General features: G+C 43.9%; 1 protein-coding gene across 2 annotated transcripts in view; it reads left to right on the top strand.

The window, feature by feature from the left end:
* The window catches only part of KMT2D (lysine methyltransferase 2D), a 169,099-nt gene that overhangs the window by 111,201 nt on the left and 42,210 nt on the right, over positions 1 to 15,688 (top strand). For both annotated transcript variants that reach the window (XM_088448524.1, XM_088448469.1), the window contains exons 34-37: positions 14,188 to 14,311; positions 14,569 to 14,653; positions 14,912 to 14,978; positions 15,323 to 15,555. In XM_088448524.1, coding sequence (XP_088304650.1) covers positions 14,188 to 14,311; positions 14,569 to 14,653; positions 14,912 to 14,978; positions 15,323 to 15,555 — 509 coding nt within the window. The remainder of the gene's footprint in view (positions 1 to 14,187; positions 14,312 to 14,568; positions 14,654 to 14,911; positions 14,979 to 15,322; positions 15,556 to 15,688) is intronic.

Here is a 15,688-nt window from a genome sequence, read left to right as displayed (position 1 = left end):
GTGATAGCCATTACATGGTCTATTGTTTAAGCTCTCTCTCTCTCTCTCTCTCTCTCAGGGTGTTTAAATCAACCAGGAGAGTGTCTGAATGGGGAGCGTTCTCATGTGGCTCCCTCTTCTGGAGGGCATCATGTCAGGGTGTGAGTTGCTCTCGCCCTGTGTTTCTTCTTAAAGTGGTTTTTAGGTTCCATATTATTCTGGAACTTATGGTATGGCCATTCAGTTCCCAGTCCTCTCGGCTGTTGTGGCCTCATGGACTGTGGTCCGGCCTCTTTGGCTTTATGTGATCCGTTCAAGTTCCTTATGGTAAGCGGACTCCTTATTGGTGGTCTGCGGTTTCTGGTTTTAACAGGAAACGATGGCCGGCCTATAATGAAATGTTGACTGGATGGCCTCGTATGTCTTCCTCAGGGGCCTACCCATGGGTGGGCATTTCTGTCGTTGAGGCTTGTTTTTTTCTCGGGCCGTGTAAAGTCGTGGCGCCTCGGCTGTTTTGCCTTACTAGGTGTCCACGTGGTCTTCTGTCCATACCTTTTTAAGGTTCTAGGCATTGGTTTCCTTTGCCTCTCAGGATGCTTCCTTTTTGGCGACGGATTCTCCTCTCAGCACAGGAGCGTCCCCACCCTTGGTTGAACTGCTTTGGGACATCCCCAAGGTCAACCCTGTGGACCCCCTATGGACCCTGAAGTAGAAAACAAGAGATATGGTAAGAACTTACCTTTGTTATCTCTGTTTCTACGAAGTCCATAGGGTCCACAGGGCGCCCGCTCTGACGCACCTGGCTTCATATGGGCTGTGTTACTGGTCACCGGTTTCCCGTCTCCTTTTCTGTGAGTATGGTTCTAGAGTGTTCCAGTTTTCTCTCTCTTTTTCTCTCCTCCTCCGGCCTTTGGCTACTTAAAATCTGAGGTGCCTCTGGCTGGGGGGCGGGGTTATAGGGAGAGTGGACCCAAGTGCATCCTGGGAGCTAAAAGCTTTAACTGCGTGGTGCCCGGATTTGGTTCCCAATCTATACCCCAAGGTCAACCCTGTGGACCCTATGGACTTCGTAGAAACAGAGATAACAAAGGTAAGTTCTTACCATATCTCTTGTTATACCCAGCTTTTTTGAATAAACTATCTAAAAAATTATTTTTAACTATGAACCCATTATCCTCCCACTTTTCAATTTTGACAAACATTTAACATTGGTATAGACTATTTCCAGAAATTTTTTGAGCTTTTTTTGTCGACGCACTTTGAGATAATCATGATCAAAAATTTTAGGTTGAATTTGGAAAATGTTTTTCCTCACAAAGCCTATTGTGTGGTATATCATATGAAAGGGCATAAAAAACACAGTAAAATGACACCCACCTCACTAGCTTACTTAGGAGAGCTGCTATGGTGGTTTGGAAACAACATGATATATTTGAATAATATTTTGTTATTTTTCTTAGACCACATATATACTCTTCTTATAACAACTTTTAACAAAATCTGAGCTGGTGAGGTAAAATCAGTGTTGATTTGACACAGAATGACCCTGTCCAAGGGCATTGCTACCTATTACCCTCTCCCAGCAGTGAATAGGGCTAAGTAGGAGTCTCCTCCCCTGTGGATGCCCATATTACTCGTCTAATTAGGTCATCCCTCCTTCCTATTTCTAATATGGCATCTCTTAAAGATCCTATGGATTGGAAGCTAGCAAATTTATTAAAAACCATTTATGTGAATTCAGTAGCTTTAGTTCATCCTGCCCTTGCATCAGCTTGGATGGCTAAAGCGGTCGGCCGCTGGACAGACACTTTGGAGGAAGGGCTTTCCTCTGGCGCACAGAGGTGACTTGGTGACTATGGTTACAACATTAGAGAAGCGGCTTCTTCTCTCTACGAAGCAGCTATATATTCAGCAATTGCGGCCAGAAGATCCCTCTGGCTGCACACCTGGGAGGCAGACACAGAATCCAAGAAGGCCCTGGGGACCCTTCCCTATTCTAGTGATGTTCTGTTTGTCCAGAATTGGACAAGATAGTGGCCACATTGGCAGCATCTAATTTTGCTTCCTTGCCGTCTGTTGCCGCCCCGATACCTAAAGCTTCAATATCTTATTCCTTTTGTCCACACGGCAAAGCCAGAGGTCAGCCATTTTCCAGAAGCCAGGGTTCAGCCTCTAAGAGCTCCAAGCCCAGAGGTAAGCAACCCTGGTCCACTAGACAATCCAGCTGCCAAGCCAGTAGACAAGCCTGCTGCATCATGGGGCGGGCCTCTTCCCGGGGGACCTCTGAGTGGGAGGCCAGCTTCTTCGTTTTTGGCAGTGTGGATGCAGACATTGATAGACGCTTGGGTCAGAGATGTTGTGTCTCAGGGCTACGCTCTCGCTTTTGACAGCTTCCACCTTCCCAGTTCTTTTCCACTGGCCTTCCTACTCAGCCAGAAAAGGCAGAAGCTCTTGGGGCATCTATTCGCTCTCTCATGGCCTCAGGGGTCATCATTTGGTTCCCCCATCCCAAAGAGGCTTTTAATGCCAATCTATATCTGCTTCAGAAGCTGGATGGCTCCTTTCGACCCATTCTCAATTTGAAACACCTGAACAAATTTTTCTGGATTCCCAAGTTCCGCATGGAATCCCTTTGGTTCATCATTCTAGCATTGGAACTTGGAAACTTTATGGCATCGTTGGATATCCCGGATGCCTATTTACAATACACCCCAGTTACCAACCCTTCCTCAATACAAACCAACCATTGTCAACCACAATACAAACCAACCATTATCAGTTTCAGGCCTTGGTCTGTCCATGTTCGCGTGTTCACGAAGGTGATGGCGGTAATGGCAGCATGTCTTTGATGCAAGGGCATCAGAATGTTACCTTAGCTGGATGTCTTGCTTCTCCTGGCCCAGTCTGACAGTTCTCAAAGATCATATCCATCTGACAGTAGTGCCCCTATATTCCCACGACTGGCTAATCAACTGGAGGATATCTACGCTATCTCTGTCCCATGAGATGCTCCACCTGGGAGCCTTGTTGGATTCCAGAGCTCCGGAGAGTCTACATCCCTCCAGATAATATTTTGACCTTACAAGCCCGAATACGTACCTCTCCCGTGGTAAGTAGACCTTCCAAAAAGAGGGTACTTCCAGCGTTTTTTCAGTCAGATGCAGGACAAATCCGATATAGAGGCGTCTTCACAGGAACCTGAACCGACACAGGGTATTGAAGCACTTATCCTGGCTGTTGAGGAAGTTCTTCACATTTCTGACCCTGAGGCTCCAGAATCGTTAGATGACTCCTTGTTTGCTAAAAAACAGAAGCCTAATGTTACCTCTTCGATAAGTTAGACAAACATCTGGCAGCGGCCTGGAAAAATCCGGACCGTAAGTTTCAGATCCCCAGGCGGTTTTTCTCCCTTTATTTTGTCCCTGCAGAGAATAGAAGTCAATGGGAGACTCCGCCACTTGTGGATTCTCCGTTTTTTCGTCTATCGAAGAAAACCACGCTTCTAGTTCTGGGAGCGAATACGTTAAAGTAAAGCTCAGAGTGGAAACTACGTTAAAATCCATTTATACTGCTGCTGGTGCACTTCTCAGACCGGCCTTGGTCGACTCTTGGTCAACAAGGCAGTGGAGAAGTGGGGGGGAACTATCGGCGGAAGGTTTAAAGTCAAACACTCCGAGGGCGGATCTGATTACGTTGGTGTAGCATTTTCAGGAATCTGCAGCATACTTGGGTGATGCCTCCAGAGATGTCGGCCAGGTAGGCCCTTTGGCTTGGCGAGTGGACGCTGAGCCTAAACGGGTGGTGGAAACTCTTCCTTTCACAGGTGATATTTTATTTGGTCCAGAGTTGGACAAGTGGATCTTTCTGGCCACCGGGGGTAAGAGCACGTTTCTTCCTTCATCAGCACCTCTGTCACATCGCTCGTTTAAAGGACCTTCCTTTCGCTCTTTTCGAGCTCCAGCGAGATTTCAAGGAAGACCGCAAGGTTCATCTTCAGCAGATTGAGGTGGTCGTGCAAGAGGTTGTCAGACTGCCAGTGCCCGCCGTCCGGATCCCAAGCCAGCAGAAAAGCCTGTGGCATGACTGGCTCCCATCTCGTCTGGGGCTTGGAGGCAAACTTGTTCGGAATCTGGTATCTCATGGATACAAGATCAAGTTCGCCCTCACTCCTCCTGTGCTTTTAACCAACAGCGTATACTGTCGATCCTTTGAAGCAACTAGTTTTGCGTTAGGCGATCGACAAACTTCTGCTAGCTGAAGTTCTGGTTCCGGTTCTGATTGCACAAAGAAACCAGGGGTTTTACTCAAACCTTTTTGTGGTTCTGAAGCTGGGTGGGTCAGTCAGACCCATTCTAAATCTCAAGTCCTTGAACCAGTATCTCTCCTTTCACAGGTTCAAGATGGAGTCCCTTCATTCTGTGTTTGCGGGACTAGAAGCAGAAGAGTTTTTCGTGTCATTAGACGTCAGAGATGCCTATCTGCATGTTATGATTTGGGAGCCTCACCAGGCTTTCTTCAGATTTGCAATCAGGGAGACTCATTACTAATTCCAGGCCCTGCCGTTCGGTCTCTCGTCAGCTCCCAGATTATTCACCAAGGTGATGGCTGTAATGGTGGCTTATTTTCATGCTCAAGGGGTAACGATGGTCCCTTACCTGAACGACTTGCTCATCAAGGCTTCGTCGGCAGAAGTCCTTCTGCGCTAAGTGTCTTACACATCAGATAATCCAGCCATGTTGCAAGAGTGGCATCTTCCAGTAGTCTCCATTGATGCCGTCGCAGAGACTTCAATTCCTGGGTATGATTCTGGACACAATCTTGCTTCGGATCTTCCTTCCAATGGACAAGGCCATAAACCAACCAGGAGCTGGTTCACTTGGTGCTCAGACCCAGAAAAGTGTCTGTGTATCTTTGCATTCGTCTCCTAGGGAAGATAGTGGCCACCAATTTGGCAGATTTCACTACAGAACATTTCAGTTAGCTCTTCTGTCTCAACGGTCTGGGTCCCACCTACAGATGCATCGGCTGATGCATCTGTCTACTCAGACCCGCATATCCAGACACGGACCATCTGGTAGCGGGTCGCCGCTTCGGAGTTTGGAATTGGACCCTGTTCACCACGGACGCCAGCCTCCGCGGATGAGGAGCTGTGGTCTTGGACAATCACTTCCAGGGGCCTTGGTCGCAGCAGGAATCCCTCTTAACGATCAATGTTCTCTAACTGCGAGCAATCTACAGTGCCTTGATTCAGACTACTCCTCTGCTACAAGGCGTTCAGATACAATCCGATAACGCCAAGACCGTGGCGTACATAAATTGGCAAGGGGGAACCCGCAGTCGTCTGGCAATGAGAGGCCAGCCGCATTCTTCTGTGGGCAGAAAGACGTTGAGGCCATCTCCGCAGTCTTCATTCCGGGAGTCGACAACTGGGAAGCGGATTACCTCAGTCGTCAGGATCTTCATCCCGGGGAGTGGTCCCTTCATCCAGAGGTCTTCCTTCAACTAGTACACCGATGGGGGATGCCACAGATCAATCTCATGGCGTCTCGGACAAATTGACAGCTACCCCTTTACTGCTCCAGGACCAGGGAACAGGCAACGGTGGGAGCGGATACTGATTCCTTGGCCATACAGCCTTGTATACCTGTTCCCACCTTTTCCGCTTCTTCCTCGTTTTCTCAAGCGGAAAAAACGCGAGTCGTCCAGTCATCCTAGTGGCTCCGGATTGGCCACGTCGGGTTTGGTATTCCGATCTCGTACTCCTTCTAGCAAGACCTTGAAAAAGCTCACTGGTGGAGCGAAACATGTCAACACTCATGGGGTTTTAAAATCCACTTGTGACCCTGCCTGTGATTCGTGTACCTACCTGGGTACTTACCTGCTCACCCACTTGTGCTACTATCCAGTGCGGTTGGGAAAAGATTGCATTAATCTACCAGGAGTCTCCTGTACACAAAGGTAAACATCCAGTGTGAGAGCGACCGCTTTTCATTCACCACACCGTGGTCTCCCAGGACTGCTTTTGAACACAGGCAGACTGTATTGCTCCGCTACTTCTACAATTTTAGCTTATGTGGTGAGAGCATACTTTAACTACTAAAGGCATTCACAGTGCATGAAAAGACTTTCTTTGACGAATAACATGCAGATGGATAACAGCTTATACCAGTGTTGGCTAACCTTGACACTCCAGCTGTTGTGGAACTATATATCCCAGCATGCCCTGCCACAGTTTTAGCATGCCCTAATAGCAAAACTGTAGCAGTGCATGCTGGGTTATGTAGTTCCATAACAGCTGGAGTGTCAAGGTTAGCCAACACTGGCTTATACAGACAAATATATACCAACTAAAGGAGAGATATCTCCCTCTTTTCCATCAGGACATTTGCTGATGCACTAAGCTTTATGTGGAATGATTATGTGCATGTCACAAGTGATTTAAATTTAATTGCTACCAGTGCTATTTTATACAATTACTGTGTGTTTTAGATACGTGTTTTTTGTTCTATTATGTCTATTTATTACTTCTATCTATTGTAGGTTGTGATTAAATTATTTTCTTATATTTAGAGGAGACTTGATTGTTTCATTTTAAACAAGCGATATATATGAGATTATATTTTATAGCGCAGTCCTAATTTGTAGGTTCTACAGGTTTGACACTTCTGTGGTGTCTGCTTTGAGTTTTGCAGGTTGTTCAGCCCTCCCCGCCCTCCCCACAGGAGGGAAGCTTTGGGACATCCCCACTGTCACGAAGCTCCAGTGTCCCCTGCTGGATGAAGGAAAAACAGAATTTTGGTACTTACCGTTAAATCCATTTCTCCGATTCCATAGGGGACACTGGACGCCCGCCCTGTGCTTTGTACCTGCTTATCAGTTCCTAGTTCTACTTCAGTTCTGTTGCAGTTTTGTCTGTTATCATTGTGTGACTGTTTATGTTCTTGCAGACTGTGTCCTGCAGTGTGTTTTTTGTTTTTTCTCTGAGATTGCGCCATTGTATGCACTGGGAGAGTTCCGCAGCCATATAGTATCTCGAAGTTTGGGATGCCAAGTCCACCACTCTGTGTGGAGCGTTGGAGTAGCTTTAGATGAGGGTGACTTCCTGCCTAATTGAAGCATGAGGTATGAAATTGCAGGACTTTAAATACATATGAGGGAAGCATACATTGGGAGAGTTTGAAAAAGGTAGAGGAGTCGAGGGAGAACATTCATCTTCACCAAATTCACCTGACCTATACAGGAAATAAAATGGTTAGACCATGAATCAAAGTCTGTTTTAATTTCAGAAAGGACAATTAGTGACGGGTGATAAACATTAAAATCCGTTTCTAAATGCACCCAAAGACAAAAACTATCTTTTTGGGGCACTCTTGAAAAAATTAGAGATAATGAATGGTGTAATGCTTGAATAAAACGTAACATTTATTAGATACCCTTTTAAAAGGAGTGGTCGTTAATACACTCAATACATATTACATAATCAATTTACATATATCAAAAATGGTAAGACGAAAATCATAAAATTACTCAAACAAATGTTTGTTCAAGGCGAAAATTTCTCTATGAATAATCCCTGGGACACAAATAAGACACTGACCTACCTCCACTCCAAATTATGCATTAAAATAAGCCACTGGTATATTATTGATTTAGAAAAAAATTGCAAAAATTGCAGTCAACCCCGGAGTTCTGTGTAGCAGTCTGTGGTATATACTCTTATTATAGTAGGTCAAACCTATTGGAATCTCTCAGGAATAATTGAATATTTTTAAGAATCTTTAGATTCACATAGCCATACAGTGATGTATTGGGATAATTTCTACAACGGTCATATTTTAGGCACAGCAAATGTCTTAGTATAAATGACTTTGAAACAATAAATGTTAATCAGAGGTCCCAGACTAACAATCCTTCAAACAGAACTTAATATCTGAAGTTCATACTTGTCACATATAGGGCACAACAAGTGTTCAATAAATATCATTATGATCTTTACTTTGAAAGATAAATATCTCTAACATTCATTCTACAGTTTCTGCTGGTTATGCAAATACTTTAATCAGAGAGGAATGCCCATGTTTCAAATTAGCTCCTGTAGACATAAATGGATGCTGATAATTAATTAGATCCTCAATTAGGCATTGTTAACATGGTCAGATACACATTAAATAAGCATACAACAAAAACTATCTTGTTCCAACCTGATTGTAGTAAGATATTAAATAAAAACACTATCCCTGTTGTTTGGTTGAGACATCGTTGTGGTAATATAATATGAATACCACAATCACCTTGATAAGTGACGCAATTGTGTATGGTAATAAAAATATCAAATAGACTACAGGGTATTTTGATGTCTCAGGACACCTATGTGTAGGTGGAGTAGAGCAATTGAAAATAGTAAGGTCCAGGGTAACAAAGGAGGCGTCTACCCACTTCTACTTTCCCCTGTCTGAAGCATCGAACAAGGGATGAGAGAATGGGAGACGCTGACCCTGGAAGTAACAGCAGAAGCGCTGTTGTTGATGTTATCTGGGACGTCAGCCATGTCTCTGCCCTGGTAGCACAAAGGGCATTGCAGGAAAGTCACCGGCATCCCCCCTAGATGAGAGCGCTATAGGAGAGATAGTGAGAGTACCTCCTGTCCACAGGTCCGTAAGAAAAGGCTGCTGGAATGGTGTGAAAAAAGCTGCTGCTGCTGCAGTGGTAGGACGCGTGTTTCGGCGATCAGGCGACATGCGCTTACCAGTGTTCATTTTATCACCAGAATTAAATTTCAGCAATTTGAGGCTGGAGCGATTAGGATGGATTAGCTAATGTAATGAGGTGAAATCATCGGCATACAACTCAATTTTATGTTCAGAGGAACCGACTTTTACCCCAGCGATGTTATTGTTACCGCAAGTCCTTGCTGCCAGGAGTTCTATAATCAAAGCACGAACCTTTAGATTTGTTTCCAAAGAAATTGGCAGAGGCAACCTGAGTGTTCCTTATTTTCTGTGACATTGTTTGAATGTCCAGGGAGATTATATGTAGGTTGGACCAGTGTACAGTTTGAATGGAAAATGGGTCGGGTAATGATGACACAGTGCAAATGCTGGGCACCAGGACAGGTTGGTGTATCTATTGGATCATCTTGACTTACAAATCAACGCAGAAAAAATAAAAGGAATATAATAAGGGAAAAAAATAGAGCCACTTAAGAGTAATAGGGCCTCATTCAGAGGCGGTCGGAGGATGCAAGCGGTCGCTCAGAAACTGGGCGGCCACTTGCATCCTGACCGCCCGCCTCTGTTGCGGTCGTTAGGCTGTGGGTTAACACCCACAGCTCTAACGACCGCTCCGGTGATGGTCGCGATGGAGACCATCGCGACTATCGGGGCTTACGACGAGACCCTGGGGTAGGGTCTCACTTGTCGTAAGCCCCGGAGAGCTTCTGGCTCTGTCTGAGCCGGAAGCTCTCCACTGACATCACTAGTGATGTCAGTGGGGCCGCCCCCAAACGGTAGGCGTTCCCATGGGAACGCCTCCGTTTGGGCTGCCACCCCCCTGGCCCGCCTTCCAAACGGGGTGAGCTGTCAATCAACATCGACAGCTCGCCCCCTTTGGATCGAGACCCTCTACGACCGGCGCTGTCGGTCGTAGCGGATCTCACGCTTGCGCACGACGGCGCCAGCGTGCGCATGCTCTGTGGGGGGCCATCGACCCGGTCCGAGCTAACGACCGGGTCTGAATGACCCCCGTAGTCTCTTTGCGGGACAGGTAGGTGGGGAAAAATTTGTGTAAGTGCAAGCAATTATGCCAAAGAACCACTAGATGGAGCTCCAGTTCCATGTTGGAGTACAGTATGGTAGAAGACTGCAGCCAGCCACTTCCAAGAAAGGAGTGTAAAGGTGCATACACACACAACAATTTTTTGAACGATTATCTTTCAATCGTTGAAAAAAATCGTTCATTTTCTGAGTGAAAATGATGAATGATTATCGCTCATGCGCGTTCACGTTTATAGTTCAGTCAGACTGACCAACTCAACGATTTTCATTAAGGGAATATGCAAAAATCGTTTGTAGTTCAAAAAATCGTTCATTACACTTTAAAAAATCTGACAGATAATCTGACAGAAAATCGTTGGTAACAAAATCGTTGTGTGTGTATGCAGCTTTAGAATTTGGGTTGAAGCAGGCACTCTGGGCCCAGAAATAAGTTATGTAGAGTCATTCTGGTCCAGCTCCTGCAAGGATACAGCAGCAAATAAGGTCTTGATAACCCTGCAAACAATGACATGCACAGGGGGGCTGCTGGGAGGCACTAGGGCTGTCCCACTAGTACAATGCTCGGCTAAATAACCTGGAGAATTGATATTCAAGGCACACAAGGGCAGTCCTGGTGGCATCCAACAACAAATGGTAGAAGGACCTCTACAGCTCCAGCAGCGTTTGTGCGGTCCGCGGGAACCCCAGAGTATAGGAGCACAGGAGATAAAGTACCATCTAGTTCAGGTCACCAGCGGCAGCTAGTAAAGCAGGAGAGCTGTGCATAATCGGTGACTGCAGCTGCGGCCAGCCAGAAATTTAGTCCGCAGCTTCTGCCCAGGATAGCTGCGGTTTTGGATCTCTGCCTATATGAGCACCGGAGCCAGCAGGCAAGTCTGTGGTATTCCAAGGGACTAATGGGCACCAGTAGGAGGGCTATATGGTAAGAATGGGCTCAGATACACCAGAGCTGCAGTTCCACATGTCGCCCTCGGTCTGCAGCTTGGCCACATCCCCTGGCTATATCCCTCTTTAATATGTCCTAAATAGTGTGCCAAGACTGATTAGCTTCCCCTGCGGCTCCATAGTTGCACAAATCTCTGCACTGGTTTCCTGTTCCCTCCAGAATTCATTTCATGCTTCTCACACTCCCTTTCAAAGCTCCTGACCAAATCTGTTCCGTTTATCCCTGATATTGTCATGATATAAACTGGCTCTTGCCCTCTGTGATCTGCCTCTAACCTACCTTTCCTCCTCCCCTGGTAACCACCTCTCACTTCTGTCTCCAAGATCTCATCTATGCTGTTCCCACTTATGGAAGTCAGTAGTTCTCGAACTTGTTTTTGCAGTGACACACTGAAGAGTGACTTTGACATATGTGACACAAAAGTTTAAACATATAATTGTTAATTAACATTGTACCCAAAGCACACACTCCCAGTGTTTCTTTACATACCTAACACCTCTACCCCCCCTCGTTCTCCTTAACCAATGCAGTTTATTTACTACTCCTTTCCTCTTCGTCTCGCAGCCGACTGAGTCTGCGGCTGCTTGCTTGCCCCAGGATTCTCTCTGATGCTGCAACAAGCATTTTTTTTTTTTACCCCACTGTTATTGTGCATGACACACCAGGGACCAACTCAGGACACACTAAGGTGTCACAACACAGTTTGAGAAATGGGGCCCACCTTGCCAGTCTCTAGCCCAACCATCAATCTTCCTTGCACTGTAGCAAATCCCAGCTCTTCATCATACCCTATATTACCAACACCTTGAAATGACTGCGTCTGCATGTTCTGCCAGCAGTCGTCCCATGGTCACTCTTGTCCTTCTCATCTAGCTTCTATGTCTCAACATTCCACTTTCCCTCTAGACTGTAAAGGTGCCTACACACTAGATGACCTGCAAACGTTGCAACTCCAGGACACGATAAGGTGCATAAACTGCACAATCTGACCAACGATCTATCGTACATGATCTACCTATCTATACACTCTAAATGTCGCTAAATAGCGTTATAGGTTGCACAAGAAATAATTGCTTTCCAGACTTGGATTGTGGTTCTGAAGCACAAAAAGATATTATTCACCAAAAAGCAGATAGTTACACGCTGTGATCTAAATACAATTAGCGCAAAAGATTATACATAAACAAGGTACAGTCAATACATTACGCAGGCGCTCTGGATCCAGATTTCCGGCATCAAGGGTGAAGCCTCCATCAACAGAGAGAATATGACTCCCCCCTAGCAGGTTCAGGGAGCTTGCATATAAACCCTTGCAGAGATAGGCAACACAATAGGACAAGTTGGCATAATCCCATTGGTTCTTCTTCCTGGTTCTCCTGTTACGATACAGTTCATAGGTCAGTTTGTATGATCACAGTCCAGCCTCCAACAGCTTCTTTGTGTCCATTTTCCCACCGAAGGACAAGTCTAAACTGACTGCATTACAGAGTACATTTTAATGCCTATCTCTCTATGATCCATAATTCCCAGGCACATGTTGCGATTTCCTCACTGATGGAACCGGAAGTCTGCAAATACACAGTGGTTTAGAATAGCACCAAACACGGTCTGTTTATCATGTACTAAACCTGAGATCTTAAATACAGTCGCTTTATTACATACTTAATAATGAATAAATCTTGAATATTAACTTTAATGCTAGGGAACCTTTTTATGTAAGTGTAAGAATATTGCATAGTTTTGTTCTTTGATATATTTATGTTTCATTGTAGGTTTCCCCCAAGCACAACAAGCCCCGGGCTTTTCACAGCCGGTCCTGGTTCTGAAAATACAGGGGACAAATGACGTAGGGATCCCCTATATTTAGCACAACCAGCACTAGAAAGAGCTCGGTGCTTGTTATGGATAATACAGGGGACCCCCTACTCTTTGTACCCTGTATTTCCAAAACCAGGACTGGCTCAACTGAGCCCAGTGCTGGTTATGCTAAATACAGGGGACCCCTATGTTGTTTGTCCCCTGTATTTTCACAACCAGGACCGGCTGTGAAAAGCCCAGGGCTGGTTGTGCTTCGGGGAAATGACGCCACAACGGGCCAAATTGTGCATATCGTCATCTAGTATGTATGCACCTTAAGGTCTCACTCGCAGGTCATTTTTGTCTCTGTTCTAAATTTCCTCATCTACACTTAACTTTTTATGTACAATTATATTTTGTGCGATTTGTAACTACGTGACTTAAGGTGTCGCAAAGCATTTTGGCACCTTGCAAATAAACATGGTTCAATTTTTTTTTTGGTTAGAAATTGGGACCTCTTATGTGATCTGTATAGTGTTAATTAAACATGAAATACTGTTGCTAGAGTACAAGGCAGCAGTAGCTGCCTAATGACACGCCGTACTGTGCCTTTTCACTTCATTTGTACAGTTAGTAAATAAATGCAGCAAGGTATATTCACATATAGAAATTTGTGGTGGTGATTTAAAGATGAGATTTCACTCAACAAAAGCTTTATACGAGCATTATCCAAAACTGAGTACACACTGCACAGATACCTGCAGATCGAGTGATGTGTAGATATATTTGCTGATGATGGTTGTTCATACACACTAAACAACCAAGTTAAAACAAGTTATATTTTAAACTTTTATAGGAATTGTGCCCCACTAAATGAGCACTGTACTGTTCGTATTTCTGTTTTTGTATACATATTGACTCCTGGGAGAACCTTTCTTTTGTGCTTATGAATGAAATCCGTACTTACTGTCTGAACTCTTGTGCAACAGACCCCATTCCCACTACCCCTTCCTGAGCATTTTACTGGTTGTGGCTTTGTTTTTTTTATTTGAGTTTTGTAATTTTCAGGTTTTTAATAACTAATAATACAATTTTCTTGGTTGTGCACATTGTATTTGATGAAATGTGTCATAATCACTTTGATATATACGTCTGGCTAATTATTTTTATTCTCTAGCAAAGGTGGAATTTGGCACCTTGCTTTAGGATTTAAAAAATGTCCACAATCATTTTTTGTTGTGGGAAAGAAAGGTAGAGATTAGACCAGAAGCAAAATTGGTACTTATTTATAATAGGGTACACAAATCTATTCACGTTTAATTTAAATGCCTAGAAAATGGTTATCTGGTACAGTAGAACTCCAATTATCCAAACTAATTGGCACCAAAGGTAGTTCAAATAATCTGTTTGGATAAATGGACTTGTATTTAATGTTGTATGTCTGTCTTGTTTTCCCCCCCTTAATTTTGTATTAAAATGTGTTTTGTTTTGTTTTTTTATGGGCTAATGTACCATCAAATACATCAGTGATTTTTTGGGTTCCTGTAGAGTCCTGATAATTGCCATTTCAGATTATTGCCATTCATATGATCTACTGAATCTATTTTTTCACCCATTAAAGCACCTCACATTATAGCATGAATGTGTTTTTATTGACATTTAATTAATTATTTTTTTTCTCTTTGATTGCAGATCTTGATAAATTTGCAGCAGAGGACATTATGGATCCTATTGCCAAGGCAAAGATGGTTGCTTTGAAGGGTATAAAAAAGGTGATGGCCCAGGGTAGCATTGCTGTTACTCCAGGCATTAACAGGTATGGAACATTTCTGGATGGCTGACAATCCAATTTTCATTTGCAATGTATTAAAAGGCTGTTATGAAAATGTTGGAACTGTGGAATTTAAAAAAAAATGTAAATTAAGCTGCATTCATTTTACTAATAAAGTAATGAAGAGCTTTACCTGTGGTATTAAAATACTTATTCAGTAACCATTTCCTTTTTGTTAAAAAAATCTTTGGATTTAAAAAAATAAATAAAATTGTTCATAACTATTTTTTTTCATTTGGTAGGCAACAGGTTTCCCTCCTTGCTCAAAGACTAGGAGTTCCAGGACCTACAGAGTCTGCCACACAAGTGCCAGCTGGAGCTACACAAGTAAGTAAACATATGGAAATGTATAAAGTAATGTATTGCAGGAAATGAAACCATTTTAGTTGGTGCTGTCTGCATACAACACTGGGACATATGTTGATTTCAGCATTACCTTTTATTATGTAGTATTCGAAGCACATTACTGAGATTCTTGGACTGGCGTGATAGAATAAAATGTTTTTAGTTGTGTAGACAAAGAGTCACGGTCAGCTGGCTAGACAGTTGTGTGACTAAATGGTCTGGGGTTTTTTTTTTTTGCAGGAAAGAAGCATCATAGACCCCAGTCAACCTCGTCCCAACCCGCCCGTGTTTGTGCAGGGAGTAATCAGTACGTATTGTTTTTATTTTCTGCTTCCATTTTAATGTAATCTTATTGACTTGACAATTTTTGTTTTTAAATGTACTTAGGTTGGTGAGATCAAAAATGGCAATGTCTGTATGATGGGTAATACCATCTACCTCCCAAGCTTCTATATGACACTTTCATGTAACGTGATGGTGGAACAGCTCTTGTATCTATAATTATTTTACAGTTCTGAAAGGCTTGCTTTACTTGAAAGAAAAAAAAAAAAATTGGCATTTGTTAGCTTTGAATGTAAATGATTGGGGAGTGGGTTGCTCTCCAGCTTAAACAGTTTTGGAACATTAAAAACTGTTTTTCCATTCATGCAGATGAAGCTGATCAGCGTCAGTATGAAGATTGGCTCTTCCACACTCAGCAACTCTTACAGATGCAACTGAAAGTGCTGGAGGAGCAAATCGGGGTGCACCGCAAGTCCCGCAAAGCTTTGTGTGCTAAGCAAAGAACAGCCAAGAAAGCTGGGCGGGAGTTTCCAGAGGCAGACGCAGAGAAGCTAAAACTAGTTACTGAGCAGCAAAGCAAGATTCAGAAGCAGCTGGACCAGGTATGAAAATATTTCTTATGAAGTGCCAGATTAAAATAAAAAAGTAATCCTCTGCTAAATTGGGAATCAGTGTGTTTCAGCAATGTAGTCTGAATCAGTCTTTCTGCCCACCTTGCTAGGATTTCAGCCTGCA

The sequence above is a fragment of the Taudactylus pleione genome, unplaced genomic scaffold (assembly GCF_031769625.1).
Source record: "Taudactylus pleione unplaced genomic scaffold, aTauple2 ptg000005l, whole genome shotgun sequence".
Lineage (NCBI taxonomy): Eukaryota > Metazoa > Chordata > Amphibia > Anura > Myobatrachidae > Taudactylus > Taudactylus pleione.
Note: the sequence above shows the minus strand (reverse complement) of the source record. Positions and strands in the feature narration are given on the sequence as shown.